Source organism: Triticum urartu, chromosome 2A (genome assembly GCF_056163025.1).
Source record: "Triticum urartu cultivar PI428250 chromosome 2A, HENAU_Tu73, whole genome shotgun sequence".
NCBI lineage: Eukaryota > Viridiplantae > Streptophyta > Magnoliopsida > Poales > Poaceae > Triticum > Triticum urartu.
Window position 1 is genome coordinate 142,987,792 of NC_141874.1, and position 21,430 is coordinate 143,009,221.

Here is a 21,430-nt window from a genome sequence, read left to right on the forward strand (position 1 = left end):
ATATATATATATATTTGACCAAAATTTTCTTACCCATATGTCTTTTACATACTGCTCCGTGGCTCTGGCTAAACCATTTTGAGCGGCACGGAGGTACGCATCTCCCGAATTAAAGGCATCTAAAGCCTCTTGGGAGAAACAAGCGTCGCGTAGAACTGTCCGGCGACGCCTGTGGTTCATGGCACTCTCCACTTCAGAATTTGTGGCAGACAGCCTGTCTGCATCCTCTGTCGGAGGAGCGTCCGGTGCGCACCTTGTGCCCGCCTCCGCTTCCTGGCCAGACGTTGGAGCCTGGCTGGTGGAGGCGCGATTGGCAACCTCTCCGGATGAAGTCCGGCGAGGTCTCTTCATTCTGAAGATAGCACGAACGTTAATATGCCCTGACAGAATAACACCAGGGAAACAGAGGGTCCGCTATACCTTTGCGCCGGCATCTCAGTCCGGACTACATTCCCTTTTGCCCCACGGGGCCCTGCGGCCCCTCGTTGGCTAGCCACCGCAGGTTCGGCCTCCTGCCTCGGAAATCTCCCCTGCAAAACACGGTTGTCGTCAGAAACACCGGAATACGTGAGAGTGGAATCTCTCTCAAGGGAATGAGACTCCGGTTTCTGTCACCTGGGAGGCCGGGATTAACCCTGGGTAATCAGCTGTGATGGCTACCAAGGTATTTTCCTTGCTTAGCTGATGGAACACCCCGTCGATAAGCTCCACCGAAATGTCCGGATCCTCTTCGGAGTCCGGATCGAGGGACCGTTCTGGGTCCTCGGGCTGTGGAGGGCGGCTGTTTATATCCTTTACCACCTGTCGCAGTTCCTGCATTGAAGTCGTTAGACTACATATCTAACCGTGGGAGTATAAAACAAACGAGCAAGCGCAGTTGTTCACTTACCCAACTTGGAGGATCGTACATAGTAAATCCGGCCTGCGGGTTGACGCGGAGGAATTCCTCCTTTTCTCCCTTGTACAAAGAGGATAAGATCTTTACTAGAGCGACAGTTGAGGCCGGCCCCTTACGACCGTAACGGGTGGCGTCATCCTCCCTGTTGAAATCCCACATGGGGTGGCCTCTATATTGAAGTGGCTGCACCCCCCGCATAATGCATGCGGCCATGACTCCAATCATGGTTAGTCCGGAATAAGCCAACAGTCTTATCCGGCCCATCAGGTAAAGGACGTCTCTGTCGCCTTCTCTCTGAGAGCTCCGCGGACGCCAGCTCAAGCGTTTCTTCAATGGAGCACTGTTGAACTCAGGGAGACCGACCCGGATAGGGTCCGGTAGCGGGACGTCATCTATGTAAAACCATTCCGATGGCCAGTCCTCGGACGCTTTCTTTGGGGTTCCGGATAGGTATCCGGTCCCGGCGATGCGCCATACTTCGGCTCCGCCCACTTGGTATATAGACCCCTCTTGAGAACGGGGCACCAGGCAGAATAACCTCTTCCACAGCGCGAAATGAGCCTCAACGCCTAAAAATAGCTCGCAAAGGGCGACGAAACCCACAATATGCAATACGGAGGCGGGCGTGAGATTGTGCAGCTGGAAGCCGTAGAACTCCAGAAGCCCGCGGAGAAATGGATGAATTGGAAATCCCAGTCCCCTTATTAGATAGGGGACGAGGCACACCCGCTCTCCTTTAGAAGGATTGGGGGTGCTCTCCGCTTGTTTTCCGCCATTGTAGGTGGCGAGACCGGCTCGGACCGGGACCATGTATGCCTGAGGGAGAAATCCCTTGGCCTGAAGCGACACTAACTCGCTATGCGGGATGGTGCAACTCTCCCAGTCCCCGGGTTTGGGACCGGAGGGGCGAGGGGAGGAGCTGCGACGGCTGGTCATGTTGGAATGGACCTTTGCTGGAAGCGCTCTGATGATAACTCGCGGAAAGGAGAAGATGTGGTTTGGACCTAAATCCCCATCCCGTTATGTAAGCGGCTCGTTTATACGGCTAGGGGTGTGGATGTAAAAACGTCCCGGCTTTTCGCATTCGTTTGACACGTGGAAGACGGCCATTATTGGGCATGGAAGCCGAGGAGCACTACATTACGAAAATCGGACATTATTCCTACAGGTACACAAGATTTGGAGAAGAACCCGCCTTGCAATGCCGAACAATCTGCGCGCCGGACTCGTCGTCATTGAAGCCTGATTCGGGGGCTACTGAGGGAGTCCTGGATTAGGGGGTGTTCGGGTAGCCGGACTATACCTTCAGCCGGACTCCAGGACTATGAAGATACAAGATTGAAGACTTCGTCCCGTGTCCGGATGGGACTTTCCTTGGCGTGGAAGGCAAGCTTGGCGATGCGGATATTCAAGATCTCCTACCATTGTAACCAACTCTGTGTAACCCTAACCCTATCCGGTGTCTATATAAACCGGAGGGTTGTAGTCCGTAGGCAATCAACTCCATACACAACAATCATACCATAGGCTAGCTTCTAGGGTTTAGCCTCCTTGATCTCGTGGTAGATCCACTCTTGTACTACCCATATCATCAATATTAATCAAGCAGGAGTAGGGTATTACCTCCATCGAGAGGGCCCGAACCTGGGTAAAAAACATCGTGTCCCTTGTCTCCTGTTATCATCCGGCCTAGACGCACAGTTCGGGACCCCCTACCCGAGATCCGTCGGTTTTGACATCGACAGGGCGTCTAGGTCTCCCTCCAGACGGTGGGTCCTACAGATCTTCCTTTTCATTCCTTACGTCCGGTTGGGCCCAGCCTCGCTATTCGCCTTCACTTTTTTTAAAGAGTATGCCAATGGCGTACCATATTTTTATAAAAGTGAGAAACAACAGTTTGCAAAAGAGACCCGTGGACTGATGCGAATAACATCCCAGGTACACCTACACCAACTAAAAAGTTAGTCTACTCTCTCATGAACTATGCAGCCATATCACTCCCACACCGGCTTGTTTCTAACCTTTGATCTCCTTCAGGATTTGTTGCACTAGCCTTGTTGGTGTTCAGATGTGTTCCACTCGATTCAACACTCTTGTGTTCCTTTGTTTCCACATATGCCAAGCGGTGGCGATTACCATTGAGTTGAAGCCACGCTCGTCCGGTTGCCGAAAATTGTCCCATGTCTGAGCCCATCATTCTATGGAAAAATCATTGACCTCTAAAATGACCCTGCAGCGTGTCAAAACAACAATGCCATACCTGTCGCGCCTCGACGCATTGACTGAGAATGTGATCCACATTATCTTCATCGTGCAAACATGTGTACCACGCAGTGGCGGATCCAGGACCCAAGCCGGGGGGAGGGGGGCTGAGCCTAGGGCGTGAAGATGAAGTACTTCCTTCACTGTAGCATATTTGGGCACTATAGTTGTAGTACTGTAGTAGACTAGGCCCGGGACTTGGATCAATCCTGGCTCCGCCCCTGATAGCACACCGAGGATGCATCGTGAAGTTTGTGCCGAGCCCTGCGATCTGAGGTCCACAAACGGTATTGTGTAGCTAACCATGCAAAGATAGCAGAAGGGGGGATGACACGGAGTTTTATGCGATGGTGTTTATGTGGAAGAACTCATTCGATTATGATGGATTTTACCATGCCATTCTAATATATCCCACGAATCAGCAGCATCTCCACCACACAAACAAACCAATAGTTTTCACATCTGTTTAAGACTTGCTCCTATTTTAATAGTGACCTAAACGCTTTTATATTTCTAGTACGCTGCATGTTCCGTGTATGGGGATTTGAACTTGCCGTGATGTCCACGCAGGCGTAACCGCGTAAAGGATTTTCAGAATTGCCGCCGGAGACTTGGACTGAAGGAATAGACCAACCGCGGTCCTTCTACAACAGGTACCGACTGCTTTAATTCGTTGATCATCGACAGTCCGAATCACTCGGCAGCGGCTTGGTTCAGTTGAGAGACCTGCAATCATCCAAACACCAAGAACGAATTCACTCTCCGAATCCAACAAAGTCAACAAGTCGTAATCTCTGAACTTCCTTTAGCCGACTACCCTCCATCTTCTTCACTACCTGCAGAATTTTCTGCCTCTTCGGCCACTTCTGACCGGCATAATCCCCTGTTCTGCCATTGATGCAATTCGATCAGCTGCGGGCACCCGTCTCGTCACGATGGCCGAGATGGTCGGATCGCTGGTCGTCGGCGAGGTGGTCAGCAGGACCTCCTCGTTCCTCATCAGCAAGCACAAGGAGAGGTCGGCGTCGGCCAGCAGCGCAAGCGAGAGCCTGGAGCGGCTGGAGATGGCGCACATCAAGATGGAGGCGGCGCTGGAGGTGTCCGCCCGGTGGCAGGTCACGGACGTGGCGATGCTGCGGTGGCGGCGGAGGCTGCGGCGCGCCGCCGACGAGTGCGACCCCGCGGCGCACCGCTGGAGGCTGCGGGCCCTGGAGGAGGAGGAGGCCCGGGAGGCGCTCGCGCGCGCGTGGCTCCCGAGCCGGGTCGCGCGCGTCGTGGCCTCCTTCGTGTCGTCGCTCCTCAGCCGCCGCGGCGAGGAGCCCCATGCGAAGGCCGTCCAGAGGTTCGAGAAGCTGGCTGACGGCGCCGGGGATTTCTTGAGGTGCCTGCAGTCCGGCGGCCCGCCTCGGAGGTGCGCGCTGCTCGATGACGCCATTGTCGGGAAGCCTGCTGTGAGTGCGAGTGCGAGGCATGGTCTGGTTCAGGGAGGCCGGCGGCGATGCCTGCGCTCGGGATCCAGGAAGAGCGGGGTGGAGATTAGACAGCTTGTTCAGTGATTATGTTCAGAGGCTGCAGGAAATGAATTCTCATTGTAATCGTGCCAATCCAAAGGAGGTGTCAGTTCAGCTAGCTGTTGGAAACAAACTTTAGGGATAAACGTGAGAGGATCTTAAGCCTAGCATTAGACCACCTAATACAGATTAATAGAAAAGGATTCGTGATTTCTTACAGGTTCTGATGGAAGCCTTGTTCCTGCTTGATGCACTCCTCATGTAGCCTATGGCTACACCTTGCGTTGAAACATGAAGATGGTCGGGGAAGAAGTGCAGGGAACAGGATCTCGAAGCAAGCAGCGCCGCAGTAGGACTGGCCGCCAGCACTGACCTTGTGGTGGCCGGCGGTGGTAGTCGGTCTTCTGATCACCTTGAGCGCCTTCTTTTTAGGATCGGTTGTTAGCAAGTTGTATGACCCAGACATGTGTGTGTTTTTGAAGGGGTACATCCTGCTCATTATGGCACGTACGTGGGGTAAAAAGGGCCCCCCTTTTCTCTCGGTCAGTTATGACCTGAGATCAAAATTCCAACACTACCAGTTTTAACTTGGTCGAATTGCGAGTTGGATGATGAACATATCGTGATCAGAGTGGCCCTCAAAGCTGCCTTCTATTGGTCCCAAGTGTATTGTCCACTGTGTTAAAAAAAAGTGCATTGTCCACTGGAAGTTACAGTACTACTAGGTAGCATTCAGTTGCCAACTGGTTGCTTTGTAACGAAACCTGGTCTGGTCAACCTGAACGTTCAACTTAGTCCAGTCCAGTCAGGCAATTCGATATGGTCAGTCCATTTCACGTTCATATATTGTAGGGCCGTTGAACGCCGGTCAAGTTAAAATGCAATCGGTTCAGCACTCAAGTGCGACGTGTCGCATCCTCTTGATGCCAGTCAAAAGTGATGCATCTCTACTCCGGGTTAAATAACCGGAATTGGCAATAGTTCAGGCGGGTTAGTTAGACCCATCTTTTATCAATTTTTTTTGCGAATAATACGGAAATCTTATTCCAAAGTCACAGGGTTACAGTCGAGAGGCAATAAGTCCTCACAACATGGAGGACATCTGTTCATCCATATCACAGTACAAAACTCGGTACGGCTATAATTTGTCATACAATCTGCTACCCTATTTTGAGTCCTACTAATTTTTTGTGGAACAAACTCCCTCTCATCCATACAAAATTTAATCTCTGCTACTAGATGACCATAGGCCGATCAAGACATACTATCACCAGAGAGTATTGAAAGTGCATTACAGGAATCAGATTGCACCTTAACTGGTAGATCAGTATGTTGTAAAGCAAGGGCCATCCCTTGCATTATTGCATGTATCTCCGGCTCGAGCGCTTCATTGCAATTAAATATAACACGGTAAGCACCAAAGATAATAGAGACATCATCACGACGTAAGATCATACCAGCACCTGCCTTGCCATCATGAGCTGAGAAAGATCCATCAACAGACAGCGCAACCCAATTTGCTGGAGGTGGTGGCCAAGGAACAGGAGCCGCGGCCTGCTGAATACTAATAGGACTAACCTCCTCCTGTGCCAACATCTTCCCTTTTAAAATTTCTTTCATGCTATAATGCCTGGCTAGATCCAAGGACTTATAAATTTAGATAGGTAAATTTTCCGACCATTTTTGTTTGTGTGTATTTAGGTTGATTTTTGACTTGCCCCTACTTGGGGTAAGTCAATTTTTCTCTTAGGCTGAATTTTTTACTTCCCCCTTTCTGGGGTTTTTCTTAGGCCAAAATTTTGACTTGCCCTGGTTTGGGGTAAGTAAAGTTTCCTCTCAGGTATGCGTTTTTGCTTTCGCTTTTGCTTTTTTTGTTAGCCAGTTTTTCTTTTTTCTGCATGGGTATTTTATATTTTTATTCATTGCATATTAAAAAGTGCAATTTCAATTTCATTGCATCTTAAAAAGTGCAATTTCAATTTCATTGCATATTAAAAAGTGCAATTTCAGTGCAAAGTTATGTGCAAGTTTTTTATTTGGATTTTCTTCTTAAAGGGTAATACCAATGACACTACTTCATTCTTGCATAGAAAACGTTTTTAGGTTATTTTGCTACTAACTTTCTCCTCCTTAGTAAACTTTTACGTGCGAAAAATACACTATTATATGCTTATTGTTGAGTACTATGATAAAGTGCATTTCTGAGTAAATTTTGTGCAAACATTTCCATTATTTGTTTCATCTTTTTTATTTTCTTTCTCCTTATTAGGTAATACCATTGCCAATAATTCATTCTTTTCTAAAAAACTTCATTATTTTGATTTAATTTTTATTTCTTTTCTTTTCTTCCTTAAGGGTAAAGTACTAATGCCACTAACTCGTTCCTTTTTACCAAACTTATTTTCTGCAAAATAATCAATAATGTATGCTTATTCTTGCATATCATGAAAAAGCGCAAATCTTGTGTAAATTTTGTCATTATTTGTTAAATTTTATTTTCAATTTTCTTGTTCTTAAAGGGTAATACAAATGTAACTAATTCATTCTTCCATAGAAAACTTCACTATTTTGATTTGTTTTAGTTTTATTTCATTTTCATTTTTCTTAAAGGGTAATACTAATGCCACTAAATCATTCTTCCTTATAATACTTCATATCTTTTATTTTGTTGTAGTTTTTATTTTATTTATTCTTTAAGGGTAATATCAATCCCACTAATTCATTCTTCCTTGTACATTTCCCTTTGATTTTGTTTTAACTTTTATTTCATTTTATTTCTACTTTCAGGGTAATAAAAATGCCACTAATAAATTCATTCCTTGTAGAAAACTTGTTTTTGCCGATTCACTATTACATGCTTATCCTTTAATATTTAAGAAACTATAATTTCCATGTAAATTGCGTGCAAATTGTGTAAATATTTGATTTCATTTTCATAATTGTTTCTTTTTAAGTGTAATACCAAAATTCATTCCTACTTCAAAACTACTAATTCATTGGTATTACCACTATTTCATTTTTTATTCCATTGGAAGCTAATAAATAGTTTCATGTAGAATGCCCATCCCCTCCAAGATATTTTGTCTAGGCATGAAAGCCGTTTGCATAGGGCGGACCACTGAATGAGCGATGGTGAAGAGCCTATTAGCACTTAGTTTGTGTGAATATTTTGAAGCTGAGGTTCAACAAGCAAATAGGTCTTGACCGTTCAATCGGAATTGCCTCTTCCTTCTTAGGAAGAAAAATGATTATCCCAAAATTGAGGAGAAATAATGATAAATCATCATTTAAAAGATCCCTGGACATGGGTAGAAGGTCGTTTTTGGTTATCTCCCAGCACTTATCGTAGAATTTAGCAATGAACCCATCTGGTCCGAGAGCTTTCTTTCTTTCCATTTGAGAAATGGCGTCAAAAATCTCCTTCTCTAAGAAATGTGATGTCAAAATAGCATTTTTCATCTGGATGTTGAGGTATATCATCAGTCACCTCCTCGTCCATCATGATAAAATTGGAGTTTGGATGTCAAAACAAATGCTTATAATATTTTGCAATATATGCCTTAATCATATCCTCACCAACAATAGCACATTCATCTTGGTTGAGTTGGTAAATCATTTTCCATGCTTTCCATTTGCAATAAAATGGAAAAACTATGTATTATCATCCCCCGAACAAACTTTACTTTAGCACGTTGAGACCGTTTTAACTCTTCCTCCCACATAAGTTTGGCCAAAAACTCATTCGTCTGGTGCAGAGTAGTGAAAATTCGGCCTTGATATCTAAAGTGTTAACAATGTCCACCAGACGCTGTTATAAAACACCACTCAAATTCTTCACCCAACTCTAAAGAGACTGCCTAAGATGACGTATCTTGACCTACCAATGTTCAATATTAGTTGCACCTCTCGTTTCGTTAGATTATTCTTGAGCCACCAATCATGGAAACCTTCCCTTTCAAACAAAAATGTTTTGAAAGAGAAGGCAACTTTGTTGCCCGAATGAGCAATCTCACCGGAGTCCAAAAGAAGAGGTGCATAATGTTGGCACGGAGCAACATGCGACACGGTCCCGATCACCCCCCAACTGGGCACCACTAATGATCATCAGGGAAAGACACGTAGTATCGTTGAGAGTCCTCGTCGAACTCCCACTTGAGCTCAAGCGCGTCACCTGGAGCGGAATCATCAGGCCCTGCATCTGGTTTGGAAGTAATCTGTGAGGCACAGGGACTCAGCAATCTCGCACCCTCACGATCAAGACTATTTGAGCTTATAGGTAAGGCAAGGTAAAATATGTGGAGCTGCAGCAAGCGACTAGCATATATGGTGGCTAACCTGTTCGCAAAAGAGAGCGAGTAGAGGAGGCAAAGCGCGAGCAAGAAACTAGAGAACAACCTGCGCAAGCATTACTCCAACACCGCGTTCACTTCCCGGACTCCGCCGAGAAGAGACCATCACGGTAACTCACACTGTTGATTCATTTTAATTAAGTTATCTACAACCGGATATTAACAAATTCCCATCTGCCCATAACCGCGGGCATGGCTTTCAAAAGTTCAAATCCCTGCAGGGGAGTCCCAACTTAGCCCATGACAAGCTCTCACGGTCAACGAAGGAATAGACCTCCTCCCGAGACGTTCCGATCAGACTTGGTATCTCGGTTCTTCAAGACACTTCGACAGGTTAAAACAAATCCAGCAACACCGCCCGAATGTGCCGACAAATCCCGATAGGAGCTGCACATATCTCGTTCTCAGGGCACACTCAGATTGTCTAAACTTCCGGTAGGCCAGCCCAGAGTTGCCCCTGGTAGCCACCGGCGGCCGACGAGTTGGACCAACACTCAGAGGAGCACTGGCCCGGGGGTGGGGGGTTAAATAAGATGACCCTCGGGCTCCGGAAACCCAAGGGAAAAAGAGGCTGGGTAGCAAATGGTAAAACCAAGGTTGGGCAATGCTGGAAAAGCTTTAATCAAGGAGAACTATCAAGGGGTTCCCATTATAACCCAACCGCGTAAGGAACGCAACAATCTGGGAACATAACACCGATATGACGGAAACTAGGGTGGCAAGAGTGGAACAAAACACTAGGCGAGAGGCCGAGCCTTCCACCCTTTACCAAGTATATAGATGCATTAAGATAACATGGCAATATAATGATATCCCAACAAGCAAATAATGTTCCAACAAGGAACGGTCTCCAATCTTCACCTGCAACTAGCAACGCTATAAGAGGGGCTGAGCAAAGCGGTAACATAGCCAATCAACGGTTTGCTAGGACATGGTGGGTTAGAGGCTGAACATGGCAATTTAGGAGGCATGATAAGCAAGTGGTAGGCATCGTAGCATAGGCATAGCAAAAGAGCGAGCATCTAGCAAAGCAAAGATAGTAGTGATTTCGAGGGTATGATCATCTTGCCTGCAAAGTTGTCAGAGTTGACTGGATCCTCGAAAGCAAACTCAACGGGCTCCTCGTTAGTGAACTCGTCTCCCGGCTCTACCCAAACAAGACAAAAAAGCAACAAGGACACAATCAACCTCGTGCAAACTCGAACAACATGATGCAAGGATGATATGCTATGCGGAATGCATATGCAAGATTTGACAAGGGATGCATGAACCTGGCCTCAACATGGAAATCCAAGTGTGCCACTGGAAAGATGAGATGAAACCACTTGAAAACGATATAAAAAACGCCGTAATCGGAGTTACGGTTTGGAAATGGCAAGCAATTCAAATATGGCCCCGTTCTGCGATTTACAGCAAGTAGCCATCTAAATGCGACAAGATGAACATGCTACAACACCCAAAACATAGCATAAAAATACATGGCAGGGATGCATTCAAGAAGCTTAACAAAAGTCTAGCACTGAGCTACGGCCAATTCATCCATTAATAGGTTCAAACAAGCATGGCAAAAATGCATTTGACAAACAGATTTCAGACTTGGTGAAATTAACACTTGTCTGGAATTTCAGATCAGGTAGCACACTTCGGAGCAACAAAACTACATGCTACAGGACCTGAACATGGCAAAGTAAAGCATGGCATGGAGCTACTCAAAGAGCTTAACAAAAGTCCCCTATTGACCTTGAGCCAAAAGGGATCAGAAAATACAATTGCAAGCATGTGAACATGGCAAAAACATAATCAGTTCTCAGACTTAGTGAAAACTGGAACATGCTGAACAGATATCAAGTAGGCATGTTTACGAGCTCGATGCACTCACTACAGAGCAAGTCATGACAATCTAAGTATACACCCATCAAGAATACACAAAATACAAGCTAGACATGGCAAGAACAATATCATAGTATGCACGGATCAACTACAACATCCTCGGCAAAATCGCTAACAAGTAGACAATCTGCCCAGATTCACGAAATGACAAAAGTAGAGCTCGATTGACTCAAGCTAGGGTGCTCCATAATTTCAAACAAAGACATGGATGGACAAAGCACTACAAGATTAACAAAACATCCTTACGGATCATTCTCAAAAGAGGCAGGGATCACTAGGAAACTACAAGAACATATGACCATATGAGATAAATAGGTCAAGGACTTAGTGGAAATGCTAAGTCCCTGAAAACAGCATTACCAAGTGCCTCACTTTGCAAGCTTGTGCTAGTCACCACACACATCACAAAAATACATGGGTTGCACCTCTGGAAAGATGGCAAAACCCTTAACAAAACATATGTAGAGCTCAGGGGCATATCATGCACACATTAATCATGGCAAAAATGACAAATATCTAAATGGAGCAGCATATCTGACAATTAACTCAAGTAGCACTCTTCTAACAACATTTCGGGCATCAATATGAACTCAAATGAAAATGATGCAATGAGATGAAATGATGTACTCTCTGAGACGAACATTTTGATATGCTATATGCCCAAAACGGAGCTACGGATGCAAAGTTACGCCATGATGAATATTGCAAAAAATAAGGTTCGAGGGAAAATTAGGTCAACCCTAGGGTTTCTCAAAACCAGATCTGGCGGTGCGGACTCCGAGGTTCTCCGGAGAGAGCTCGAACTCGCCGGAGATGGGTGGGTCTCGCCGGAATCTTGAGGAGAAGGACGGGGGCGGCCGGATCCGGTCGCCGGGGCGCGGCTCCCGCAGCGGCGAACGACGGAGGCGCGGGCGGTGTGGCGGCGTCGGGCGGTGGCGGCGAGGAGGCGCGGCGGAGACGACGACCGAGGCGCACGACGGCGCAGGCGGGCGCGGGCGGCGGCCTGGCGCTACCCGGGCGGCAGTCTTCGGGCCCCACGAGCCTGCGGCGGGCCGGCGGCGCGGGGACGGCGGCGGCGACACGTGGCGGCTTGCGGTTGGACGCGGGTGGCGGCGCGGACGCGTCCGGCGCCGGGCGGACGTGTCCGGCGCGCGGAGGAAGGGGAGACAAGGGTTAGGGGTGAATTTGATCCGAGATTTGGACGGGGAAGGCCTATTTATACATAGAAGGAGCTAGGAGGCTCCAAATGGAGTGCGGTTTTCGGTCACGCGATCGTGATCGAACGCTCTAGATGATGGAGAGGGTTTTGGTGGGTTTTGGGCCAACTTGGAGGGGTGTTGGGCTGCAACACACACGAGGCCTTTTCGGTCCCTCAGTTAACCGTTGGAGTATCAAACGAAGTCCAAATGATACGAAACTTGACAGGCGGTCTACCGGTAGTAAACCAAGGCCGCTTGGCAAGTATTGGTCCAATCCGGAAATGTTCAATCCCCACACATGAAAGAAAGGTAGAAATGACCACCGGAGGAGAACGGAGCGCCGGAATGCAAAACGGACAACGGGGAAAATGCTCAAATGCATGAGATGAACACGTATGCAAATGCAATGCACATGATGACATGATATGAGATGCATGACAATGAAAACAACACACGGAGACAAAAACCTGAACCCGAGAAAATAAAATAACTTAAGGCCGGAAACGGCAAGAGTTGGAATACATATTGGGAAAGTCATATCCGGGGTGTTACAACACTCCACCACTATGAAAGGATCTCGTCCCGAGATCTAGGACCGAAAGAACACCGGGTACTCAGAACGGAGGTGATCCTCGCGTTCCCAGGTAGCTTCATGGTCGGAACGGTGTGACCACTTGACTTTGAGGAATTTGATTGACTTGTTGCGAGTCTTGCGTTCAGTCTCTTCGAGAATAGCAACTGGGTGCTCACGGTAAGAGAGATCTTCTTGGAGCTCAATGTCCTCGAAGTTGACGGTGCGGTCAGGAGTCTTGAAACACTTTCAAAACTGAGAGACATGGAACACATCATGAACATTTGCAAAGTTTGAAGGAAGTTCGAGTTGGTAGGCGAGATCGCCTCTCTTGCTGACAATCTTGAAAGGTCCCACGTATCTAGGGGCAAGCTTCCCTTTGATGCCGAAGCGACGAGTACCTTTCATTGGAGAGACGCGGAGGTAAACATGATCTCCGATCTCGAAAGCCAAATCATGGTGCTTACTATCATAGTATCTTTTCTGGCGGGATTGGGCTGCTTTGAGGTTATCTCGAATGACTTTGCACATTTCCTCTGCCTCTGTGATTAAGTCATTTCCGAGAAGCTGACGTTCACCGGTTTCGGACCAGTTGAGAGGGGTACGGCACTTCCTGCCATACAGGATTTCAAATGGGGCCTTGCCCGAACTTGCTTGAAAACTGTTGTTGTAGGAGAATTCAGCATAAGGAAGACAATCCTCCCACTTCAAGCCGAAGGAGATCACACAAGCCCTGAGCATATCTTCAAGAATCTGGTTGACACGCTCGACTTGACCGCTAGTTTGAGGATGGAAAGCTGTACTGAAGCGGATGTTGGTGCCCATGGCCTTTTGAAACGAATCCCAAAACTTTGAGGTAAAGATGCTGCCATGGTCTGAAGAGATCACCTGAGGAATACCGTGCAGAGAGACAATTCGAGAGGTATAGAGTTCCGCCAATTGAGCTGCAGTGATTGACTCTTTGATAGGCAGAAAGTGAGCCACTTTAGTGAGTTTGTCGATGACAACGAATATAGCATCATTGCCACGCTTGGACTTTGGAAACCCAGTCACAAAGTCCATCTCAATGTGGTCGAACTTCCATTCTGGAATGGCAAGAGGTTGGAGGAGACCCGCTGGCCTTTGGTGTTCTGCCTTCACTCTTCTGCAGACATCACATTCGTTCACGAATTGAGCAATCCCGCGCTTTATTCGAGTCCACCAATAAGCCTGCTTGAGGTCCTGATACATCTTCGTGCTCCCAGGGTGGATGGAGAGGAGAGAATTGTGAGCCTCGTTCATGATCACTTTACGAAGGTCACCTTTGGGCACGATGATACGATCCTCGAAGAAGAGAGTATCCTTGTCATCAAGGCGGTAACACTTGTACTTGGGTTGACTCTTGGCAATCCCAATCTTCACCTTTTTCACCATAGCAACAAGAAGCTGGGCTTGGCGAATCTGGTCTTCCAAGGTAGGAGAGACTTGAAGGTTGGCGAGGAAACCTTGAGGAACAACTTGCAGATTAAGTTTGCGGAAAGCTTCACAAAGCTCGGGTTGATAAGGCTTGAGAATCAGACTGTTGCAATAAGCCTTCCTGCTCAATGCGTCAGCAATCACATTGGCCTTGCCTGGAGTATACTCGATACTCGGATTATACTCTTGAATCATTTCGACCCATCGAGTTTGCCTGAGGTTGAGATTAGGCTGAGTGAAGATGTACTTGAGACTCTTGTGATTAGTGAAAATGTCCACTTTTCTTCCCAATAAGAGATGTCTCCAAGTCAAAAGAGCATGCACAACTGCCGCCAACTCGAGATCATGAGTGGGGTAGTTCTTCTCATTGGGCTTCAATTGGCGAGAGGTATAAACAACAAATTTCTTCTCTTGCATCAACACTGCGCCAAGACCTTGGAGAGAGGCATCACAAAAGACTTCGTACAGCTTGGATTCATCAGGCGGAGTGAGAACTGGAGCAGTGATCAATTTCTCTTTAAAAGTGTTGAAAGCAATGTCACACTCCGGAGACCAAACGTACTTGACGTGCTTCTGGAGAAGATCTGAGAGAGGCTTCGCGATCTTAGAAAAGTTTTCAACGAATCTTCGACAGTAGCTTGCGAGACCGAGGAAGCTACGGAGTTGCTTCACGTTCTGAGGAGGTTCCCAATTCACAATTGCAGACACCTTCTCAGGATTCACTGCAATGCCCTTGGCAGAGATGATATGACCAAGATAAAGAACCTCATCGAGCCAAAATTCGCACTTGAAGAACTTGGCGTAGAACTTGTGTTCTCTGAGCTTATCGAGTACCAAACGCAAGTGCTTGGCATGATCTTCCTTGTTCTTCGAGAAAACCAGGATGTCGTCGAGATAGACCAAAACGAAGTCATTGGTGTAGGCGTTGAAGATGAAGTTCATCATGCGAGAGAAAGTCGGAGGAGCGTTGACGAGGCCGAAAGACATGACAGTGTACTCATATGAACCATAGCTTGTCCTGAAAGCCGTCTCGGGAATATCTTGCTCACGGATTCGAATCTGATGATAACCCATACGGAGATCAAGCTTGGAGAATACTTGGGCACCTTTGAGTTGTTCGAACAGCTCGTTGATGTTGGGAAGTGGGTATTTGTTCTTGATGGTCTTCTTGTTCAATGGACGGTAATCAACACAAAGTCGGTCCGTTCCATCCTTCTTCTTCACAAAAAGAACACCACAACCCCACGAAGAAGAACTAGGCCGGATGAGACCCATTCTCTCTTGAATATCGAGTTGCTTCTTCAGCTCCTTCAACTCTTCAGGTCCGAGCTTGTAAGGACGCTTGCACACAGGTTCCGTGCTAGGCTCAAGATCGATGACGAATTCAACTGGCCGGTGCGGAGGCATTCCTGGAAGCTCTTCTGGAAAGACGTCTTGATATTCGCAAACGACTGGAATTTGCGAGATAGCATCCAGTTCACCCTTCTCATTGAGGGAAAACAGACGGACTGTATTATCATGAGCGGCAAAGACAATTACATTCTCAGACGAATGAGTCAATTGAATCTGCCTGGCTGCACAATCAAGCTGAGCCTTGTGCTTAGAAAGCCAATCCATTCCGAGAATAAGATCAATATCCGAGTTACCAAGGATCATTAGAGAAACCAGAAACTTGAAATCACCCATCGAGATAGAAATATCCAGAACCTCGTAGTTAGCGAGCAAACATCTACTCGGAGAGACAACTGCTAACGGTTTATGCATGACTTGAGAAAACCAACCATGCTTAGATGCAAAAGGTCTCGAGATAAAACAATGTGATGCACCAGTGTCAAAAAGAACTTTTGCAGGAACATCGTTAACAGGAAGGTTACCCATGATGACATCTGACGAGTCCTCTGCCTGAGCTGCATTCACCATATTGACCTTGGCATACTTGGGGTTATGCTTGACCACAGCTGTACTTGCCGATCTCACAGGAGGAGGAGGGAGACGCCTCTGATTTAAGCATTTGTTAGCATAGTGACCCTTCTGTTGGCACTTGTTGCACGTGACCTCTGAAAGCGGACGGTGATACGGAGCACTTGATCTTGGAGCTTGAGATGAAGTCTTGTTTTGAAAGTCAGGGTTGGGTGGGTGGGAAGATCCACTGCCACCTTTGCTCTTCTGCTGATACGGCTGACGGAACGGAGGAGGAGGAAGCCAATACTTCTGCTGCTTGGCCACTTGAGTAGAGGAAGAAGGAGTAGCATCTCTGACTCGCTTCTTGGAAGCATCACACCTCAGTTGAGCGGCCTCTTGCTTCAGTGCCATGTTGTAGAACTCATCGTATCTCAAGGGCTCGAAGAGAACAAGAGCTAGCTGAATTTCTTCTCTGAGACCACCCCTGAACTGGTATATCATGCTCTTCTCATCAGGAACGTCCTGCTTGGCAAAGCGGGCGAGCTTCTATAACAACTTGTTGTAGTCATAGACAGACAAAGAGCCTTGCTTCAGGTTGCGGAATTCCTCACGCTTGCTTTCAACCACGCTCTGAGGGATATGATGAGCTCTGAAATCTTGACAGAATTCATCCCAAGTGATCACACGTCCTCCTCTGGAATCCTTGTACTGCTGGAACCATTCTGCAGCTTGGTCTTTGAGTTGGAAGGAAGCGAACTTGACGAAGTCCTCAGGCCTGACGTTACTGCACTCGAAATGCTTGCACAGACCCACGAGCCAATCGTCAGCATCAGTTGCCTCAACACAATTGCTAAAAGTTTTTGGCCCGTTAGCAAGGAACTGATTGAGTGTAGCAAAGTGATTCTGATTGTTGCCTTGGTTCCCTTGGTTGCCTTGATTGCGCTCTTGAAGAATTTGCATGATCAACTGTGTGTTTGCATTGGTTGCGGCCATCACAGCTTGCCATGCCTCCGGAGGAGGTGGAGGTGGTGGAGGATCTTGATTCTGATTCTGATTGGTGCTCTTAGCGGGAGTCATCCTGAAGAGGTTGACCACCGTTAGCACATAGACAGATAAATGAAGCTGAATCCAACGGAATGAAAAAAGCAACATAAAGTCTTCACATCCGAACAACATGAACAAATGCATTCCTCTGAAATGGTCACATATCCATAAATTGAGAAGCCACTTAGAATTCAGGTAGAGAAATAAATCAACAAGGTACGGATCAAGAACGAATACTCGGTAAGAAATCTCAATCTCAAACCAAATATCCGTGGAAGAAGAACTAGAGCTACAAGAATTCCCACCTATGAAACTCCCGAACCTTTCCGGTTATGCAATCAGGTGTTGGGGATACAGGGGAAGCATAATATCTCACCCAAATCTAGCAAATCCTACATCCAGCTGTATCCATCCTTCAACACATAATCGAGAAAACTTTGGAAACCATCTACCTCAACCTTCGAAAAGCATCCGTTATACAAGTTATGGCGATACTCCCGAACTCCCGCCCCAGTACTGGGTGGCGTCGAGGTTATCTCACCAACGAACTGCATAAAAGAGATTTTCGATGTCGGCGTACTAAACTCAGGTATTCCAGAATTGCAACGATAAAATTATGACGACAACACCTCAGAGCTCAACTCCCCGGGACACTTCCACAAAACCCCTGACAGGAGGCACCAAGACAATGTTCTCGTCATAAAACCATCGGAACGATTCCAAGATACCGCGTGATCCTAAAAAAATTAGTGAAATTTAAGAAGAGAAGAGTCAAAACTCTACGTCAGGATGCCTTACCAGAGCGATGAGGAGACTGGGAAGTAAAAAGAATTCCTAAACTCTCCGATATATAATTCCTAAATGACTCAAAACATTTTTCTAGACACAACTCGGCTGCTAAAACGATCAAGCAATGGGGCTCCTAAGGTCGGGGAAGGCTCTGATTACCAACTTGTAACGCCCTCGATGCGGCTATAGCTCCCACGTGTCGAGGCACGACTTAGAGACATAACCGCATTGAAAGCAATGTCGCAAGTTAGGCAATCTTCACAACATCCCATGTAATATAAATAATAAAGGGGAGATACATAGTTGGCTTACACTCGCCACGTCACACAAAGTACATAAATAGCATTACAACATTCAAACACTCATGGCCCGACTACGACGCCAAAATAAAAGATAACCCAACATGCGACACGGTCCTGATCACCCCCCAACTGGGCACCACTACTGATCATCAGGGAAAGACACGTAGTATCGTTGAGAGTCCTCGTCGAACTCCCACTTGAGCTCAAGCGCGTCACCTGGAGCGGAATCATCAGGCCCTGCATCTGGTTTGGAAGTAATCTGTGAGCCACAGGGACTCAGCAATCTCGCACCCTCGCGATCAAGACTATTTGAGCTTATAGGTAAGGCAAGGTAAAATATGTGGAGCTGCAGCAAGCGACTAGCATATATGGTGGCTAACCTGTTCGCAAAAGAGAGCGAGTAGAGGAGGCAAAGCGCGAGCGAGAAACTCGAGAACAACCTGCGCAAGCATTACTCCAACACCGTGTTCACTTCCCGGACTCCACCGGGAAGAGACCATCACGGTAACTCACACTGTTGATTCATTTTAATTAAGTTAAGGTTCAAGTTATCTACAACCGGACATTAACAAATTCCCATCTGCCCATAACCGCGGGCACGGCTTTCGAAAGTTCAAATCCCTGCAGGGGAGTCCCAACTTAGCCCATGACAAGCTCTCACGGTCAACGAAGGAATAGACCTCCTCCCGAGACATTCCGATCAGACTCGGTATCTCGGTTCTTCAAGACACTTCGACATGTTAAAACAAATCCAGCAACACCGCCCGAATGTGCCGACAAATCCCGATAAGAGCTGCACATATCTCGTTCTCAGGGCACACTCAGATTGTCTAAACTTCCGGTAGGCCAGCCCAGAGTTGCCCCTGGTAGCCACCGGCGGCTGATGAGTTGGACCAACACTCAGAGGAGCACTGGCCCGGGGGGGGGGGGGGTTTAAATAAGATGACCCTCGGGCTCCGGAAACCCAAGGGAAAAAGAGGCTAGGTGGCAAATGGTAAAACCAAGGTTGGGCATTGCTGGAAAAGCTTTAATCAAGGCGAACTATCAAGGGGTTCCCATTATAACCCAACCGCGTAAGGAACGCAACAATCTGGGAACATAACACCGATATGACGGAAACTAGGGTGGCAAAAGTGGAACAAAACACTAGGCGAGAGGCCGAGCCTTCCACCCTTTACCAAGTATATAGATGCATTAAGATAACATGGCAATATAATGATATCCCAACAAGGAAATAATGTTCCAACAAGGAACGGTCTCCAATCTTCACCTGCAACTAGCAACGCTATAAGAGGGGCTGAGCAAAGCGGTAACATAGCCAATCAACGGTTTGCTAGGACATGGTGGGTTAGAGGCTGAACATGGCAATTTGGGAGGCATGATAAGCAAGTGGTAGGCATCGTAGCATAGGCATAGCAAAAGAGCGAGCATCTAGCAAAGCAAAGATAGTAGTGATTTCGAGGGTATGATCATCTTGCCTGCAAAGTTGTCAGAGTTGACTGGATCCTCGAAAGCAAACTCAACGGGCTCCTCGTTAGCGAACTCGTCTCCCGGCTCTACCCAAACAAGACAAACAAGCAACAAGGACACAATCAACCACGTGCAAACTCGAACAACATGATGCAAGGATGATATGCTATGCGGAATGCAATGTGAGATGCATATGCAAGATTTGACAAGGGATGCATGAACCTGGCCTCAACTTAGAAATCCAAGTGTGCCACTTGAAAGATGAGATGAAACCGCTTGAAAACGATATAAAGAACGCCGGAATCGGAGTTACGGTTTGGAAATGGCAAGCAATTCAAATATGGCCACGTTCTGCGATTTACAGCAAGTAGCCATCTAAATGCGACAAGATGAACATGCTACAACACCCAAACATGGCATAAAAATACATGGTAGGGATGCATTCAAGAAGCTTAACAAAAGTCTAGCACTGAGTTACGGCCAATTCATCCATTAACAGGTTCAAACAAGTATGGCAAAAATGCATTTGACAAACAGATATCAGACTTGGTGAATATTGCAAAAAATAAGGTTCGAGGGAAAATTAGGTCAACTCTAGGGTTTCTCAAAACCAGATCTGGCGGTGCGGACTCCGAGGTTCTCCGGAGAGAGCTCGAACTCGCCGGAGATGGGTGGGTCTCGCCGGAATCTTGAGGAGAAGGACGGGGGCGGCCGGATCCGGTCGCCGGGGCACGGCTCCCGCGGCGGCGAACGACGGAGGCGCGGGCGGTGTGGCGGCGTCGGGCGGTGGCGGCGAGGAGGCGCGGCGGCCGGCGACGTCGGGCGGTGGTGGCGAGGAGGCGCGGCGGAGACGACGACCGAGGCGCGCGGCGGCCCAGGCGGGCGCGGGCGGCGGCCTGGCGCTACCCGGGTGGCAGTCTTCGGGCCCCGCGGGCCTGCTGCGGGCTGCGGCGGGCCGGCGGCGCGGGGACGGCAGCGGCGACACGTGGCGGCTTGCGGTTGGACGCGGGCGGATCCACCCCTAACCCTAGTCTCCCCTTCCTCCGCACGCCGGACACGTCCGTCCGGCGCCGGGCGGACATGTCCGGCGTGCGGAGGAAGGGGAGACTAGGGTTAGGGGTGGATTTGATCCGAGATTTGGACGGGGAAGGCCTATTTATATATAGAAGGAGCTAGGAGGCTCCAAATGGAGTGCGATTTTCGGGCACGCGATCGTGATCAAACGTTCTAGATGATGGAGAGGGTTTTGGTGGGTTTTGGGCCAACTTGGAGGGGTGTTGGGCTGCAACACACACGAGGCCTTTTCGGTCCCTCGGTTAACCGTTGGAGTATCAAACGAAGTCCAAATGATACGAAACTTGACAGACGGTCTACCGGTAGTAAACCAAGGCCGCTTGGCAAGTCTCGGTCTAATCCAGAAATGTTTAGTCCCCACACATGAAAGAAAGGTAGAAATGACCACCGAAGGAGAACGGAGCGCCGGAATGCAAAACGTGTTGGGGAACGTAGCAGAAATTCAAAATTTTCCTACGTATCACCAAGATCTATCTATGGAGAGACTAGCAACGAGGGGAGGGAGAGTGCATCTACATACCCTTGTAGATCGCTAAGCGGAAGCGTTCAAGTGAACGGGGTTGATGGAGTCGTACTCGTCGTGATTCAAATCACCGATGATCAAGTGCCGAACGCACGGCACCTCCGCGTTCAACACACGTACAGCCCGATGATGTCTCCCACGCCTTGATCCAGCAAGGAGAGAGGGAGAGGTTGATGGAGATCCAACAGCAC

At 47.7% G+C, this 21,430-nt stretch overlaps 1 protein-coding gene across 1 annotated transcript; it reads left to right on the forward strand.

Moving 5' to 3' along the window:
* Positions 1-3,104: 3,104 nt before the first annotated feature.
* LOC125541254 (uncharacterized) lies at positions 3,105-4,903 on the forward strand. The gene has a single exon (XM_048704713.2). It carries the CDS (start codon positions 4,096-4,098, stop codon positions 4,714-4,716), a length of 621 nt encoding a protein of 206 aa, XP_048560670.2. The 5' UTR covers positions 3,105-4,095; the 3' UTR covers positions 4,717-4,903.
* The last annotated feature ends 16,527 nt before the right edge of the window (positions 4,904-21,430 follow it).